At 47.8% G+C, this 17,369-nt stretch overlaps 1 protein-coding gene across 1 annotated transcript in view; it reads left to right on the forward strand.

Moving 5' to 3' along the window:
* The first annotated feature begins 5,512 nt into the window (after positions 1-5,512).
* Positions 5,513-17,369, forward strand: part of PHF23 (PHD finger protein 23) — a 34,492-nt gene continuing 22,635 nt past the window's right edge. The window contains exons 1-3 of the mRNA XM_069645856.1: positions 5,513-5,694; positions 7,092-7,123; positions 7,589-7,684. Of these exons, the coding sequence (XP_069501957.1) occupies positions 5,667-5,694; positions 7,092-7,123; positions 7,589-7,684 (156 nt within the window). The 5' untranslated portion in view covers positions 5,513-5,666. The remainder of the gene's footprint in view (positions 5,695-7,091; positions 7,124-7,588; positions 7,685-17,369) is intronic.

Here is a 17,369-nt window from a genome sequence, read left to right on the forward strand (position 1 = left end):
GAAAGGCCCAGCGGAATACAAGCTCTGAGAGGCAAGTACAGCATTGGCACGAAGGTCTAAATTGATGTGTGTATTGGCAGCAATAAATATATGATGGGGATTTTCCGTGGGGAAAAAGTGCAAAATTTCCTGTATAGGATACACATCTGTGCCGTTAGTAGTTTCATTTTTTCTCTAAGCAACTTTTTCCACCAAGAAATAGAATTCTGATCAATAAGTGTATATCCAAGGTAACGAATCTCATTTACCATCTCAAGTTTTTCCAACCCAATTGACCAAATGAATTTACTGATTCTTTTTCTTCCTTCAGCAAATGTTATGATTTTAGATTTTTAATCTTTAAATTATGCTCGTCTGCAAAATTAAGAAGAACATCCAACTTGTTATGTAGCCCAAATGGTGTTCTATCAAATAGCAGCAGATCATCCGCAAAGGTAATGCAGTTCAGTTTGAGCTGACCCAACCTTACCGATAGTTCACTGCATCTTTCCAGATCGAATCGATAGACGAGACACACAAATTAAAAAAGGACCACTGCCAAGGGACAACCCTGTTTCAGCCCAATTTCCGTGTGGATTGCCTGCGTCAGAGTTCCCATACTGTTAACCCGTACCATATAATTCGTCCTAGTGTGTAACATTTCTATCAGACCCACTACATGAACCGGGATCCCTAGATTACTCATAATCTTCCATAACTTATTTCTAATTACAGTATCAAAAGCGGAGGTTAAATCGAGTGCAGCCATATAGACTGCACCCGATTTCCCATTTTTAGTTTGACAGTGCAGAAACGCAAGTATAGTAGCATTCAGGGAAAACCCCATGCCCCTTCGGAAGCTTAAGGGGGCCTAATGTAATTGGGAAAGCAGAATAATGTTGCTCTTGCATTCTGTCAGAAGGGCTTGCAGGTAGAGACGTGCCCACAAAGCCAAAGGGAGCAAGATACACAAGAAGCATGAGTACAAGAAGTCCTGCAGACAAGAAAGGATAGGCAACAGAAGAAGCAGGGAGTTAAGTAAAAGCAAACACGTTGTGTTCCTTCTTGGGGTGTACGCAGAATGGGGGAAACCAGGGAAACTCCAGCCTTCTGAGCTGGTTACCATTACAGGGTCCCATCTAAACACTTATGGAAAGGAGCAGTGGGTGTCTGTACCTTAAGGCACGAACAAGGTAACAGTACTCACAAGACTGAAGCCTGTACGGTTGCAGCAGGAACTGAACAATGACTGCCTTCTGAAATAGAATCCAGCACACCTTTAACAATGACACAAGGTACAATACTGAAACGCGACAAAGGAAAGGGGCAGAGATTGGCTGCTGGAAGCTCAGCAGCCAAACTCTGAACAAAGGAAATACAGAAGGCACAAGTGAAACAAAAATATCCAGGGGAAAAAGGAAGGCAAAGTGAGCAAAGTTCATGACAGAGAACCAGAAGAAAAGCAAGGAAACTAGAATCTGAGTACAGGGGTAAGGAGACTGGAAACTGCAGACTGATAACAAGGAACAGTAACTCTGGAGTGGGATAATAAGGGCAGGAGTGAAAACTAATAACAAGGTAACTGTAGCTCTGAAGTGTGATATCAAGGGCAGGACTGAGGACTCAGGGCAGGTAACAGGCAATGGGCAGAGCACAAGATAATTGGTGGTAGAGAGCAAAGGGCTGTAGACGGGGAATAGAGGACTGCGAGCAGGGCTGCCATATAGGAAGCTCAGAAGTGCAGGGCGAGGTGCAGGGGTGTGAAGGCAGAGAGCACATGGCTCTGGAACAGGAGCAGGATCTGGAAACAGGACACAGCAGAAATCCAAGGATCAAGGCAACAAAGGGTTGGAAGCGAGCGCATTGCAAGAGACATGTGCGTCAGCAGGCAACTGCTTAAATACTGATCTGCGCTGTGCTTCAGCAGGCTAATTAGCAGCACACCTGAGGTAATTTGCCTCCTCTCTCTCTGGTCCTGGGAAAGTGAAAACTGCACTGGTCACTAAGGCTTCTGTGGATTTTAGTTATAAGCCTGCTGTATAGGAATAGCAACTGCCACAAGATGCATTATGGTACATGTATTTTGTGAAATTAAATAAAGTTCCAAAGCCTTGCAAACAGAAAGTAAATTTGAAAATATGAATAGGTATTGTCCAGGGAGTATTATGGATATGAATGAGTCCCAAATAGTTCACGATGGGTGCGCCAGTGGCACAGTTGTGACAACAGGCCTCTGAACTCACATTTGATAGGCATCACCCTCCACTGAATCAACGTATTCATCCTCCAAGTCCCTACTCTGTCCATACACTTCAATAATCGCTTACCCACAAAACCAAAATAATTTGTTTTCACCCACTTTTGGGGGTGCAAAAGGTTGAGAGATTTACCAATGTGGATCAAGTACTTGAGGCGCCATCAACCATATTTTATCAACTAAACTAAAAAAACTGGAACATGTAAGGATGTACAAAAATCAGCGGAATAGCTGGCATTGTGGCATGACATGAGCCTGACATGCAAACAAGGGGGACTAACACTGGAAGGGCACTACAGCAAACTCTCTGGAGAACAGTGAGGCATTACTTGACTATATAGACTAAATACAATTAAATGAGTTCCTAATATCCCGCTGTATATAGCAATGATCAACGAAGACCAATTGTGTGCACCGGTCTTCTGCACTAGGTTTATTCTTCTTCTGGTTGGGGGGACGGGGGAGTGGGGGGGGACTCCCAAGTACAGGAGCCATCAATTTCCCTCTGAATAGATGATGTTCGCCTACATCCCACAAGTGCAAACCTTGACCAAACACCCAAAAAAACACAACCAAACCACCACTTCCAAGAGACCCACACCACAATACCACCACCACCACACATCACATAATCCCCCCCACTCAAAACTTCATTCAAATGTTCTGTTGTAAAGCAGACAATGCCCAAAAACTTCTCAGCTGCCTTTACCATTATCATCATTTTCTCAGACTTACTCTGTGTCTGGAAGCAACAATTAACCTCAGCAAAAACGACGTCATCATCATCATCATCATCATCATCAAAAAATCCCCCACCACCAGTGGCTGCACAACCCACTCCACAGAAACAACCTAAGGGGGCAAGAGCTCACCCTCAGCAGGAACCACACCTGCAACTGGCATCCACACTGACAAATTGTGTGACACAGTAACATGCTGCACCTGGGCCTCGTGCACCTACACAGGGAACCCCAACACAGTTCATACACACAGGCGTTGCCTCACTTAACCGCAGCTTGACATTATGACCCCTCAACACAACAGTGTGCACCTCTGCCGACACTGGCCACATGACCAAACCTTTGACACCAAAAACAATGCCAATCCCCAGAAACTGAGGCACCTCCACAGACTCAAATATCACCAAAACAGTAGTCGAGAGCACAACCCCTTCAACATTTCTTTGACCCAACCATTGAACCCCAAACACATTATCGTGCTTACGTTCAGCCACTAAAATGTCCAAATCAGTACTGGTGGGCACTCCATAGATCACCCACTTACCATAGTGTACATGTGCAGGCGCCACAGAACACACGACAGGAATCCCCATTACTTTGCACAAGCTCAACACTGTCTCCTTTTATAATATGATTGTGTATAGGCGCTATATAAATAAACTGTTTTTAAGTGCTTCAAAGCAAGGGAGGGAACAAGGGAAAATACAATGACATTCTTACAGCCATAGCAGTAAGGATGTGAAATTAACTATTGTACTCGGCCTGATGACATTTCAGATAGTGCAAGAGCCATAGATAAGGAAGGGAGGGGCTGAGTGGGAAGGAAATGGAGACAGACAGGTCACTACCATACTAGACCTGACGACATTTCTGGTAGAGCCAGAGGAAAACAAAAAGGTGAGGAAGAGGGGTGCAGAAAGGGAGGGGAGGAACAAAACAAGTGACAATCGTACTAGTCCTGACATTTCTGATAGTGCTCAGAGGCTAGCTCAAAAGTCTTACAGCAAACCAAAAGCTTACCCTAACCCCCTTTACGGATAAACCGAGGCAAAGGAGCCTGCTCCGCTATAGTTTCTGGCATCTCAATGGGGCACACCATCCTGAAATCCTGACTTTCCACAGCTCGCCATAATAACCACAAAATCCCCCTCCTTAGGGGAAACAGCACCCTTCCGCAGCCCACAAGGCCCGTTGCCATCTACCGCGCCCATCACGGTCGCCTGCACCACATACCATCTCCAGACAAAGAGGCACTACCTCATCATGCTCCAAAACTGCATCCTGCGAAGGTACAGCAACTCCGTGGACTATGCTCCCCATCCACAGGAGAGCTGCTCTTATACTGACTTACTCCTCTTTTTACTAGGAACAGACTGCCACTCAGAGCCAGAATCACTAGAACCAGAGGAGTCCCCTATGGGATAAAATGTACACCCTACCGCCACACAACGGCCCCATCCACAGTCTGACTCTGATCTCGTGATAAAGTGAGTGGAAAATCGTCATTCTCCCCTTCAGTTACCAGCACCATCATTCTGAGGTGGGTGGAAATATTGCAGGGGAGATACACAGCTTTTGAGCAGCAAACGCTGCTAAAATTACGTGTTGTCTGGGAAACATGTGCTCCAATGGCATTGCGAGCATTTCTTTAAAGACTGTCACTTTTCTAATTGAAGAACGTTTTCTTAAACTTTAGAAAAGTGGTTTATAAAGGGGGAAAGCGCGCAGTGGAGTTTAACGGCCCCTCAGATGTGTTGAATTTTAACTCCTTTTACTGAAAAGGTAAACCAGTACTGCTGGGAGGAGAATCCTCTCCATGAGGCTACCCTGCATGATTCCTCGTGGTTACTAGCGTTGCTGTGAAGCCGTAAAGCAAGTTTATGCAAAAGGCCAAAAGCCGAGGCTTTCGTGTCCTTACACCACATTCTTTCCCTGTCAGAATGGTACAGACCCCACCAGCCTATCCACGTACGCCAGGACACCGGCTTCGGACGGAGTCCTCCGACCCAAACACCGCCATCGTGCCCAGGCTTCTCGAAGCGTGTCTCCGGAACCAAAGTTGCGTCCCCTGTCGAGTCAGTGTCCACGAAGAACCTGCTTCCCATTTCACAGACGTTCTCTTTCGTTTCAATCTACGCACTCCCGCGGCAGTTTTATTCTTAGGCCAGCCAATAAAGCACTCGTAGGACAGGGTTATTGTGTATAACGAGTCTCCATTGTTTGTGTGCCCGTGTGTTCAATAAAGAATAACATTACAAAAAAAGACACAGGGTCTGATTGTTTTCGTAAGTCTCTCTTCTGTTTTTACAGCACGCGAGTAGAAAAACAACGGCAAATTGAGTTCAAAAACTGCAACTCCCATAACGACCAGCGACAGAGAGGGCACGGGGTCTTGGAATGTCTGTGATTTCGACGCATTACAAAGAAATGTGGCCTGTCCTGTTTCTGTCTCTACGGCAGAGCCAGCTCTACTCTTCCCTTCACGCTTTGAGAGAGAGGAACAAGTCACTTCCTGGCGGGTGGCGGTTTGGCTGCGCGCCTGCGCTGCTGGCTCCAGAAGGGGTGTCACTTCCGGCGGGAGGGACCGGGGCGGAGCAGTTGGGACTACAGGTCCCAGGAGGCCGTGGGGGCGGGAGGGGGAGCGCGACCAAGGCGGTGAACTAGAAGGAGAAAGCCGGGGGGAGCGGAGTATGGAGGAGTCGGAAGAGGCGCTGGAGGGTAAGAGTTCGGTGCAGGGTCCGTGGACCAGGGGGGCAATGGTCCGTGGAGGATAGAGTGACAGGGACTGTGTGATAGGGAGTGCGGACTGGAGAGCTCGAGTGGAGAGAGCGGTTGACCGAATAAGGATTGGGGGGGGGGGGGTGATGATTCTCACAGTTGAGGGGGTCTGGAAGATGAGAACTAGGGGTGTGTTTCGGGTGGGGGATATTGAAGAGGAACCGGGGGAAGGCTGGCTGCGGTGGGGGCAGGTGCTGGATCGTTGGAGTGCTGCGAGGTGGACGGGTGAGGGTTGGTGGTGGAGTGCTGAACGGCGAGGTTTGGAGTTGAGGGGCGGTGCGTGTTGACAAAGTGTGGTGGTATTAGGAGGGGCGCAAGGCGAGAGCTGGGAGAGTTCGGGGGGCGGGGGGAGTGAGAACCGGGTGAGGGTTGTTGGTTTTCGGGGAGCGTGAGGATGGCCGCTGCTTCATGGGGAGCTGAGTGGGGCCACTGCCTGGGAGGTGAGGCTCGAATTGGAGGGTCGTTCTGGATGGGCGGTGGGATCGGAGACATGATCGGGCAGTTATGGGGGCGTGAGACGGTGGTCGAACCTAGTGCTCGAGTTGTGATGAGTGGGGGGGTAGTGCGATTCCTTGTGGGGGGGCGGAGAGAGCCGATGGGGAGACTGCCCGGAGGCGAGAGTGTCTCCGAGAGGAGTCTCGGAAAGGGCTATGGTCCTCGGTGCTTTGGGGGGAGTGTAATGGCTGGAGAGGGTCAGACAAAAGGGCCCTGGGGGGGGCGGTGAAAGGGCGAGCTCCGGACGCCTGAGCTGGGGGGGGTGCGACATGAGGAGCTCTGAGGCTGTATATGGTGCGGGCATGAGATGGCGAGCGGAGGGGGTGGGGGTGTATACAAAGGCTGAGATGGCGGTGGGGTTATTCCTGGGTGCGGCTGTAAACAGCCAGCGGGGCTCTGGTGGTAATGCTCGGAGTGGGGTGCAGTGAGTGAGGGGCACGCTTGGCCTTTTTGTGCGTGTGCGTGCCTGCCTGCAGCCAGGGGCGTACGGTGGGAAGCGTGGAACACGGTCGTTATTGGGCTTGGGGGCCGGGTGCTTGCCTGGGGGTGGGTCGTGTGCGCTGCGGTGACGGTTTGTTTTGTGGCCGGATAACGTTGGAAGAGTCGCTGATGGAGCCTCGTCCGCAAAGCGGCGTGGAGTGCACGGATCTCCGGTAGAGGCTTGAGTGCGGCGATTGCCTGGGGGGGGGGGGGGGTGGCGCGACCGCGTCTGCAGCGACCTACCTGCTAGAAACCCTGTCGCTGTGTAGAACGGGGCGGCACAGCGTCCGGTGGGGGGTGTGGGCGGATGCGTGTGTGATCGCTGTGCACGCCAGACCTCACTGTCTCTTATCTGCTTGCAGATCCTCCGCCGTTCCCCAAGACCGAGCCACAGGTGAGTGCTCCCCGATCACCCGGCAGCGTTGGGTGTAGTCCGCCCAAAACTGTGTGCGCTGCCTCTCGACAAGTGGCGGTGGCTTTGAGTGCCTCGTGTTTCATTTTTCTGCTGCTAAAGTTCAACAGTTCTCTCCGTTACTATGTTCCATTTGTTCTGAATGCTCCCACCTTAACCGTTTCCCGGTAAATCGTCCCTCATGTTTTAAACCCTTCTTGGAATGGCCTCTAAGTCAGCAGGCATGCCTAGTCATTTGTATTCTGCCTCGTAGCAAAGTTGTTTCAGTTACTGTGCAGCTGCAGCCCTAACTGTCGCAAATCTGCGACTGGGGCTTGTAGTCATTGGCGTGGCGAAGTAATGCAACGCAGCAGCGACTTCCCCTGCCCTCTGTGGAGGCGGAGGGAGATCTGCTTGCAGTGGAAGGGTTTGTCTTTCTATTCTCTTGACTGTATATCTATTTTGCAGCCCCCGGAAAAGCGACGGAGGACGATTGAAGATTTCAACAAATTCTGCAGTTTCGTACTGGCGTACGCTGGCTATATGCCTGCATCCACGAAGGAGGTAAAGTAACGCATCCCTGTTCTACCCCAACTGCCTCCTTGCCCCCCCCCCCCCATCTCGATGTGCCTTCTCCATTGTACTTATGACACGAACCTTCAACAGGGGCGATGGGCGAGCATTTTTCTTTTACACGAATGGGTTAAAAGGGCTTTCAGCCCACTATGTGCTGAAAGTGCCGGGTAAGGAGCCATCCGATGTATACTATTGACGTTGCAAGGTAACATGAGAAGATCCACTACATGCCAGTATTCGCCGTGAAACCCTTACGATTCCTGCGCCCACCATGGCAGTGTGAGATCAGTACATGCTACAATATGTTTGCTCCTGCTGGCTGTCCCTTTATAAAACCAGTATTGCTACCACCAGTCGTTGGGTTACATTTGTCTTGTGAGGACTGCTTTGTTGCATGCCCGGTCCCACGCATAGAAGCCGTGATCTGGCATAAAGCACGAGTAAGACATGTATATACACTTGTATTGCTTACTTTTAAGAACACATGCGTGCTTGCTTTACTCGAACGCTTTCATGCTGTGTTGATATATGCTGTTATAACCTCACAACACTTTGTGGAAGACATTCTCCAAAACAAAATCTTTGCAGGCGCCGCCGGCAATCATAGCTGCGTGCAAGCCCCCTTGCACGGATCCTTCAGCACATGACTGAGAGGAGAGACTCCCCACTGCTATTCGGGGTGACTTCCACTGGCAGGAAATTGGGCCCGGGCGGCTTTCAATCATAACCTCTTCTCAAGTTCTGCAGCGTGAGTGGCAGGATTATGCGTTGCCTTTCATGGGTGCATATGCCACCCTCCCACAGCTCATGCCCACTAAAATGGCAAGCGGTGTCTCTGTGCTACCGAACAATAGGAAACCATGCTTTCTGGCGCATCCATAATGGGAGATGGGGCAGCTGCCCATTGTAGACGAGCTGCCCTTGCAACAGCCCTCGCGTAAGCACTGTCTTGAACATCCACACAAGTCATATCCATTGATACCGCTTATTGTAGAGTATCGGTAAATGCATGCTATACTTTGAGCATATTGAAGCATGGACCCCCACCTAGTGGAAGTCTCTTGTAATAACAATTGGACTCCACTTATTTCATTGCAATTTAATTCCAGGGTTCTGCATTGAGGTTCGAAAAGCAGGAGCTTGAGCAGCTCCTGGGTTTCCCACATTTTCCAGTGCGGTGGGGCTACCACCGCGAATTTAACTGCTACACAATATGCATACGTATACATTGGTAATTAAAAAAATATCCTGTAAGCTTTAATTGTCGTAAATGTCCTAATTTGTGTTGATTGCCCTTAATACACAGCTAAATTCACAAAAATATGTGTTCGACATCGGTTGCCCTGGGGAGCCAAAAGTTGGCTGTTGGTTTGAAACAAACCAGGCTCTTCTAGGCTGCACTCCCACCCCCTGCACGCCATGAATACTGAGCTAAGTAAGCAGAGCTTTAGATCGTCATGAATGTTTACAGACATGGATCTTGGTACATGTGCCTTATTCAGACAGTCTACAGTCATATTTTTAATATACACAAATTAAACAGAACAAGGAGCTCTACGCGTTTAGGGATTGACTCTTGGTTGGGAGCAGGAATTCTTTAACATAATGTAAACATCTGTGTACTTAAAGTACAAGTGATAACTTCTGGAACGTATAGAAGAATACTTGTGACTCTTGTGTTCACATAATTCACTTGGCCGACTTCACCGTTGGGATATACCGTTGGTAGTCGTTTTAGCGTGCTTATCCCAAATCCTTCTCAATTGTAGTTGGTGGAACACTCCACCTAGTACATGGATTGACGGCAATAGTCCTCTCTTTAAAGCCTAAAACACTAATGAAGAACCACTACGTGATAGCTACAATTCTACGTGCCTACCTTCCAGTGAGTGTCTAAATCGGTTCCTAGTGAAAGAGCGCTCATTGGGCACACATGGGGCGTGTCACCCACTGAAGTATGACAATCTTTACATTGTGACAAATGGTCAATCCTGAGACGCGTAGACCTCCGCACTTAAGTGGTTAAAAATAAAACGCTGGACTTTGTATGAATACATGCATTTATCACGATTAATGTTTGTAAACCTTCATGAAAACCGACGCTTTTGACTGACTTGGCTCGGTTTTCATGGCGCAGGGGACGAGTGTCCGACCCGTACTGCTCTTTTCGTTTTACAGTAGCCGCTTGATGTGCCAGAGCTGCATTTTTCTCCCTTGCACCCTAAATTCTTTTTTCGTAAATGAGTCGCCATTTGCAGGGGTGTCCACATCATTGCAGCATTATCTTCTGGACTGCACGCAGGAGCTCCATGGCCCCCAGCTCCCCTTAATTTCGAACTCTGTTAATCATGCATGAACATCAGGCATACCTTTTGGCACCCTATTTTAACATTTGCCTAAACCTCTTCTTTTTGTAAAACATCTTTTTTTATTTTTTTAAAGCAGGTTTAAGCCAGTCCAGCATTTGATTGTCTTTGTTTTGTTCATTGCCTCAACTCTACAACCTGGGCACCAGCAGTATGGTGCTGGTATCTGGTGGTTACACTTCACAAACGCCTACATTCATGTCCCGCTTTTGGCCCAGCTTTAGAGGGGGAGGCTCTGACCGGATGCTAGTTAGGGTGCACCATTATTGATAAGTCACTATCCCCTCCCTGTGACTCAGTCAGAAGGCGCAAACCAGCCAGCTGCTGTCTTCTCTGAAGGGGTCTGCTTTTCCTCAACCAGGGTCTGGGTGGACTTATGGGTAGGGCTACAGAGGGTACTGGAAGTCTGCAGTTTGCCATTCAACCCAGTTGGGCAAATGCCTTGTGGGGTATGTATTACATGGTAGAATTCCTATTAAGTAAGCAGAGTAAAATCTGTGGCGAGTAGGCATGGGATAGATGAAAAGTAAATTCGTTGCTTGTTTGGATCGTTTGTTTTTCAAAACCACATTCATTGATAGTGGCACTCTTCCTCTATTTTATATTAATTCTAAATAAGAGCAAGTGCTCGCGCTCACAACTAAGACCGCTCTGTAGCATAACAGTATTCTGATGGATAGAAAAAAACATATCCAAAATGTAATATACCAGTTATCTTTCATCTGCAACAGTTACTGTTTTGTTGTTGTTGCCCCCTATGAAGGGATTGAGGTGCCTAACCCCTATGTAGGGTGCAGCACCATGACCCAGTTTGTTAGGTGTGGTCCCCCTCACCTTTCACTATTAGGTGTGGCCTCTGTGAGGCAGACAAGGTATTACAAGTATGAACAGACACAAAAGGTACATGTTTCAACCACTTTATTGTGATTGACTGGGGTTGGAGACTTCTTAGCTGGTCCTAATTCTATAACGGGAGTAGTCTCAACCATCAAAGTCCAATAAAATGGTGCTAGTCAAACTGTGTCGGAAACCTATGCCTATACTTGCCCTCACATTTCACAATAACTAGGTGTGGGAAAATGTATGAAAATAAGATTGTATCAAAAGAATGCCTGAATAGCAATACACACGGCTCACTACTCCCATCTCCCAAGTTTTGTTCAATGGGGTTCTTGCAAAGTTCTGTCATGGTGGATAGTATGCGCAGTTCAAATATTTCCCATACATCTGTTAGGCTTCCTTCGCCTATTTCAATGTCAGTTCCATATGCATCACAGTTCTTTTTATTCTTTTCATGCTTCACAATTCTGAAACCAATATTCACAAAGTTCTCTTAGTTGCGTTCAGAGGCTGCCCTTGTCTATCTTCAAACACTTGCAGATAGCTGAAACCCTTTCCATCTAAATGGCTCCACTTCACAGAGCTCGGGGAGAACTCCCTTCCCCAATCTTTGTACTTATCTTGCAGTGTTCACCTGTCGGAGACTTTCGCAACCACATAGTATTATCACCCCCATGCATGACCACTCCGACAGCAGGGTCATTATCGCCTTGCCAAAGACCTTCTCAACCGCACAGTATTCTCACCCTTATGCGTGACCACTCTGACAATAGGGTTCCTTACTCGCCGTCCGTGCCTCTTGCACGTGGTTTCATAGGACGGGCCCACAGCACTCTGTTCCTCGTTTCTCAAACAGTTCACTTTCACATTAGCCTTTCAATGGCTTTCAACACGTTTCGTTTTCATTATTCAGTGATCTTTCAAGAAGCGTTTAGCAAAATGGTGTCTCACACGGCACTGCTCCGTTACTTGTTTTTCTTCGGCTCGCTTGCCGGCTAAATACATTCAAGGTTTCAGTTATGTCTTTCTCCAAAGCGTAGACTTGCATGTAAACACTGCAGCTTTCACAATTATGCGTATAACAAAACCAGGGCTCTCTCCCTTTTTTTGAACTCTCCGGCTGCAATTGCTTTCGTGCTTCCCTCTGTTTTCAGCTAGTGGAAGTCATGGTCTTGCTGACCGGGCCCTCGGACACTCCCAGACTAGCAGTTTGCTGGTGCAAAGTGGAAAGGGATTGTCCGCTCATTTCTCTACTCTCCTGGCTTCTTGGAGACGCAGCTCCCTCGCCATGCTTTCTCCTGCCTCAATGCGCAGCCTGCCAGCGTCCCGTTTTCCCTGTCCTGGTTCTCGGCAGCTCTCAGCTTCTCCTTCTCACCTTCCAGCTTGCCTTCCTTCTTTGCCCCTGCCTCGCTATGTCTTTCTGAGCTCCCTTTTTAATAGTTTGTAAAACGGTCCATGAGTTTCAGTTGTGTGTGATTGTGACTAAGTGCCTGACCTTATTAGTGGGACAAGGCCAGTACATGTTACTAGGGGTAATCTTCCTAGGCTCAGTCTTCCTCTTCTTCTTCTCAGTAGTTGGGCTGATGAGGAAAGGAGGTGGTTATGGGAGTTCTTGTATCCCATAAAGGTAGAGGGAAAATGGAGGAGAAACAGTAGAGACATGGAACCCCCCAAGGACCCTCTGCCCAGGTGATCCTCCCTTGTTAGTCCGGCACAGGGCCGGGATCCAAAAGCGATGGCCCTTCCCAGGCCACCTGAGTAAGGGATCCCTGGGGACCATGTTGTAAAACACCTTCAGGTTTGTCAAACCTCTAAAAGGTAAAATCACATCCAATCTTGCAAACCTTTGCAGATCACTGTAGATAAGACATGCACACAATTGGATGGTTATGTGTTCAGCTACTTTTCCTTCAGAAGCTGCTCACGATGATTGGTGTGCTTTTAAATAGTGTATGTGTTTTGGGGTTTGCAAGAAAGCACATTCAGAACAGAAACATCAGGATTAAAATGCATTCATAAGGGTGTGCATCCTCTGAAATTAACTGGCTAAAAAGTGGGGTTGGGTCCGTATAACAATAGGCTGGGGGCGTTTGATCTGCGAGCCAAGCCAGAACTGATAATACTTGAGCAATCTTACCGCTGTGAGGGGCATATAGCTATTAGTACCCCGGCCTTCAAAAAACTGCGTGACCGGGGCACTAAAAGCTTTTTTGTCCCAAAACGAGAGGAAGAAAATGGCCGGCATGGAAAGGGAAAACTGAGTGTTTTTCCTTTCCATGGCGGCCATCGGGAGTGGACGCGCCGGAAACAGAAGCGTTTCAGCGGGTCCGCTCCCCAAAAAAAAGAAGCTAACTGCGATTGGGAGTGCGGGAGGGGGAAAATGATAGAAGCCTCCAGCCGCGTGGAGGTTCGGAGCAGGGATGGCCCCGCTCAGTCTCCACGCGGCAGGGGGCTGCCATCGTACCCCGCCGGGGACAGAGACCGTGGAATCCCGACAGAGGGATTCCCGGCCTTGTAATGACTCGGCGGGGGCCATCAGAATGGCTTTCATTCTGATTGCGCGAGGGCGCAAATTGCCATTCTGAGCTGACTTGCCGTATCTGCTCCTGAATTATCGAGTGAATAATATCACCATCCACCAAAAACCGCCTCTTTCCTAGAGGCTTTGCCCTTCCATCGAGTTAGATTGTGATTTGATTGATGTACTGTGATAACAGCCTTCAATGAAGGCTACTTTGGTGACCAACGTTGTTTAGTACAAGCTATGCACAGCGATCTTTTCCTTCAAAGACCAGGGTGAAAGTCAAATTTGAGAATGTAGGAGCTGTTGCCAGGTGCTTTGAGAATATGGAAGGCAAGGAGGAATCTTGAGTCTGGCAAAGAGGACCCATACTAACCGCTCAGGCAAGCTGAAAGAGGCACCTGCTGCATATACTGTGGTAGATACTCTAACGTCTGTTGCCTCCATTCGCTATGATGTGCCAGCATTTCATTTCCAGCATTCACACTTCATGGAACAGGTAAGCGCCACTTCAAGTGGTGTTGCTGAATTTCATTCGGATTGTGCTCACTTGTTGCACAATTAAGCAGCACTGCATCCAGTGAAGGGTCCAGGATTTGAAAGGGATTCCGAGGGGTGCAAGAAAGCTGCAGGTGATGGCGCATAGACCGAGCACAGGATGCCAAAGCGACCTCTGCATTCTCCAAGCCACTGCCAGGGGATGTCGGAGAAGAGGGCAACGGGTAATTGCAGCGAGTGCGTGCATGATAAAGCCGTGTCCACCATTAACAAGCAGTGCTTCAGGCCCAATGGACTCATTGCTGCTAGATATAGGTTTTGATAAGTGTACCGAATGTCTGGCTAGATTTGGTTTTAAAATGTGGGTGGTATTGATTTTGTTTGCAAGTCAGAGACAAACCCGTCTTGGCCTCGCCTGCAGAGTTTCTTGGCATAAGTCATCTGCCACGGTGACAGCGTCACAGACACTTGGCTGTGGAGCGGACTTCATTGGGAGAGGGAGACATTCGGTTAAAGAGTGTGCGCACTCGCCGGCCAGCCGCTGCAAAACACTGGCCCTGTGCCTCCTGACAGCCTGAATGCACTCTTTGCCACACTCCACCTGGACTGACTTGGCAAGCTTCATTGGCGTAGGCGGGCTCCAGTCACACTTCTGCACTTCCGGCATGCACGTGTGCGCTACGCGCCATGTTGGAGTTTAAATGGTCTTCCCTAGTCTCGTGGCTCGAGCGCCTCTCCACTGCAAAAGGGGCAAATAGATCGCGCTACTGCCTCGTAGCAACCATCGACCTTCCTGCCGGATTGCACTCATGCGTCTGCGCTTCTCAATGGGGTCCCGGCATAAACACGTTTTAATACCCCAATTCGAAGGTGTGTTTCAATATGTGAGCTTTGATACTGTAGCAGTTTATTACCTGAAATGCCCAGTTAAGTGCCGCACAAACCTCTTTGCTCTCTGATTAGTATTTTTCCAACATGGATTCCATGGCATTTTGCAAAAGGGTGCGTATCTCAAAACCTAGCCGCTTTTTTAATCTGTTGTAGTAAAAGTGCAAATAATTGAATCTGTATTTGACATCTTCTCATCGTGCCAGTGACCATTTTTTATTGTATAACTGCTGCACGAGACTCTCCACTCAACCCTTTTTTAATATTCACTATGTGAACATTTTGTCCCCCACCCCTTGTATATTGAAGTGTCGAAATAGGTCTTCATGATTTCTGGAGCATGCATGATGGGTGCTCGCAAGAGACACCAGCATTGTCAAAGCCAACAGTTTGAGCTTTTGAGGCAGCATGAGATAGGCATTTGGTAGACACTGCTATAATGGTACTACCAGGACAAATGACCGGAACAGCTGGAAAATGACATGATTACTGGAGCATATCATGTCAGTACCTAGCAACAGCTTATTGAACACCTCAAGCCAAAACTGTTGGCTCTGTCATTGCTTCTTAACAAGATTTCATTGCATGAAAGAAATAGAAATCAAGTGGCTGAAAGCACACTTGCTAAGACCTTTTTTTAGTACACCAGTAGCTATTTACAGATGCATTTAAGCCATTAACTCTTAGCCGACTAATTCGAAAAAACACTGGAAGGCTACATTGCGATGATACTGTTTGGTAGAGTGAGCGCAAAGAGATCCCAGTAGGATGTCCCAAATGTTTTTAGGTAACTATTTTTGCCATTCAAGTCATTCACCCTGAAAATGTCACGCATGGAGGTGAATTCACAAATAACTTGAGTACCTCCAACTTATTCCTGGCAGAGCTATGCGATTCACAAAATAAATGACAGACTATCTTACTAACATAGTAACCTCTTTGTTTGCTTTAGATGAGATTTGTTCATATTTAGCCTTGGAGTACTTCTCTCAAAAGGTGAACTGAACTGCGTGGTGAGAATGACTCACTCGTGAATGACAGGAACGTGGCCTTTGATACTAAGAGGATGCAGGGAATGTACTTCTAGGAAACAAGGGAAAGTGTGCCGGGATGTCACCAGATGAGTGGTCGGGCAATGGGCTTTAGATGTACAGATGTCAGAGGACACCAGCAACTGAGAGTGAAGTTACCAGCTAGAACTCAAATGTCAAACGGCGTTGACAAGTTAGAAATGGCTTTACTGGATGCAGATATTGGTGCATAGTCACATTTGAATATTCGGCTTTAGGCTGGATTCACACCACTTATAAAAAGGTGAGAAATGGGAGTTATTGCACAACTCACTTGGGCGCAATTGATCAGCTGCTGAAGTAGAAATTTCATTACAGCTTCATGTGTCTTGGAGGTGGTGATGGGCGTTAATCGGTTGGCCTGTATTATTTTGTCAGGGCGGTTACAAGGTGAAACTCTCCTGGAGCTCCTTATTTTTCTTGTTTCATAGAAAATATACAGCCTACTCCCTAGTCTACGAACCAATAAGGGCCAACTGGCTCTAGTAAAAACCATGTGTATTACTCTGCCTTCAGAGCAGTCTTTCTAAAACTGTCTTTTGAATAACGCGATTTTAAAAATCGTTTTATTCACTTAGTACCCATTTAGCAGCTCAGTTTAATAATTACGTTGCTTGGTCATCCGAGATCGGCAGAAGCACATCAAGGGTGAAGTTTGTGACCTCCCAACTCTCAGGGTAGCCAAACAATCTAAGCTTCAGTATTCACATCAGTCTTAGTGTATCCTAAGACGACCCTCCCAAGGCCTGCCAAAATAAGCAAGGACCGTTTTGATTAAAAAGGCTACCGTTTTTTCCCTTCTAATCTTGTAGACACTATGCAGACAAGTCCACCATGAACAGTGAGGTATGCAAGTGTTTTTTTTTGGAAGGCGTTAGCCAACTGGGCTGGAGTCAAGGGTCAGCATCACCCACCTGCAAAGAAGAAAGCCCGTTCCTCCAACAGCTCGGTACCATCCACCTGGCCTCCACTTGGGAGTCGCAAACATAGCCTACCCAGTCAGGCCCTGATGCTGAATCTCGGTGACCAATGGTATGTTTTGTGCTTGTTTGCCTGGTAATACCATAAGGGGATCAACATACAAGAAGTCCACCATCTTCTAGTTTTATGCTGATAACCCAAACCCCATTCCCTTTACCGCTCTTATGAGGGTGAGCTTTTGGTGATTGTTACCTTGTTCCACACTTGATGTGGGCAGGGAAAGAAGAGGCTTGGGTGTGAGGGACAGCTTGGACATATAAACTACTGTGACTGCTCCCAGTGTTCCATAAAACATGTTGCCTGGGGACCACCGCACCATGTAGTGACGTTGTCCAGAGCTTCCTTAGAGATGGTCATCCAAGATGGCTGGCTCCATGGAAGAGCTCACACAAAATCAAAGGGTTCTGAGGTGGGCAGGATTGGATGGGATTAGCCATAGGTATTTCATTGCCATGGGGCAGGGAATGGGTGGGATTACAACTGTGTATCCCTCCTCCAAATATAATCTC

This window comes from Ambystoma mexicanum, chromosome 1p, assembly GCF_040938575.1.
Source record: "Ambystoma mexicanum isolate Mex_15411 chromosome 1p, UKY_AmexF1_1, whole genome shotgun sequence".
Lineage (NCBI taxonomy): Eukaryota > Metazoa > Chordata > Amphibia > Caudata > Ambystomatidae > Ambystoma > Ambystoma mexicanum.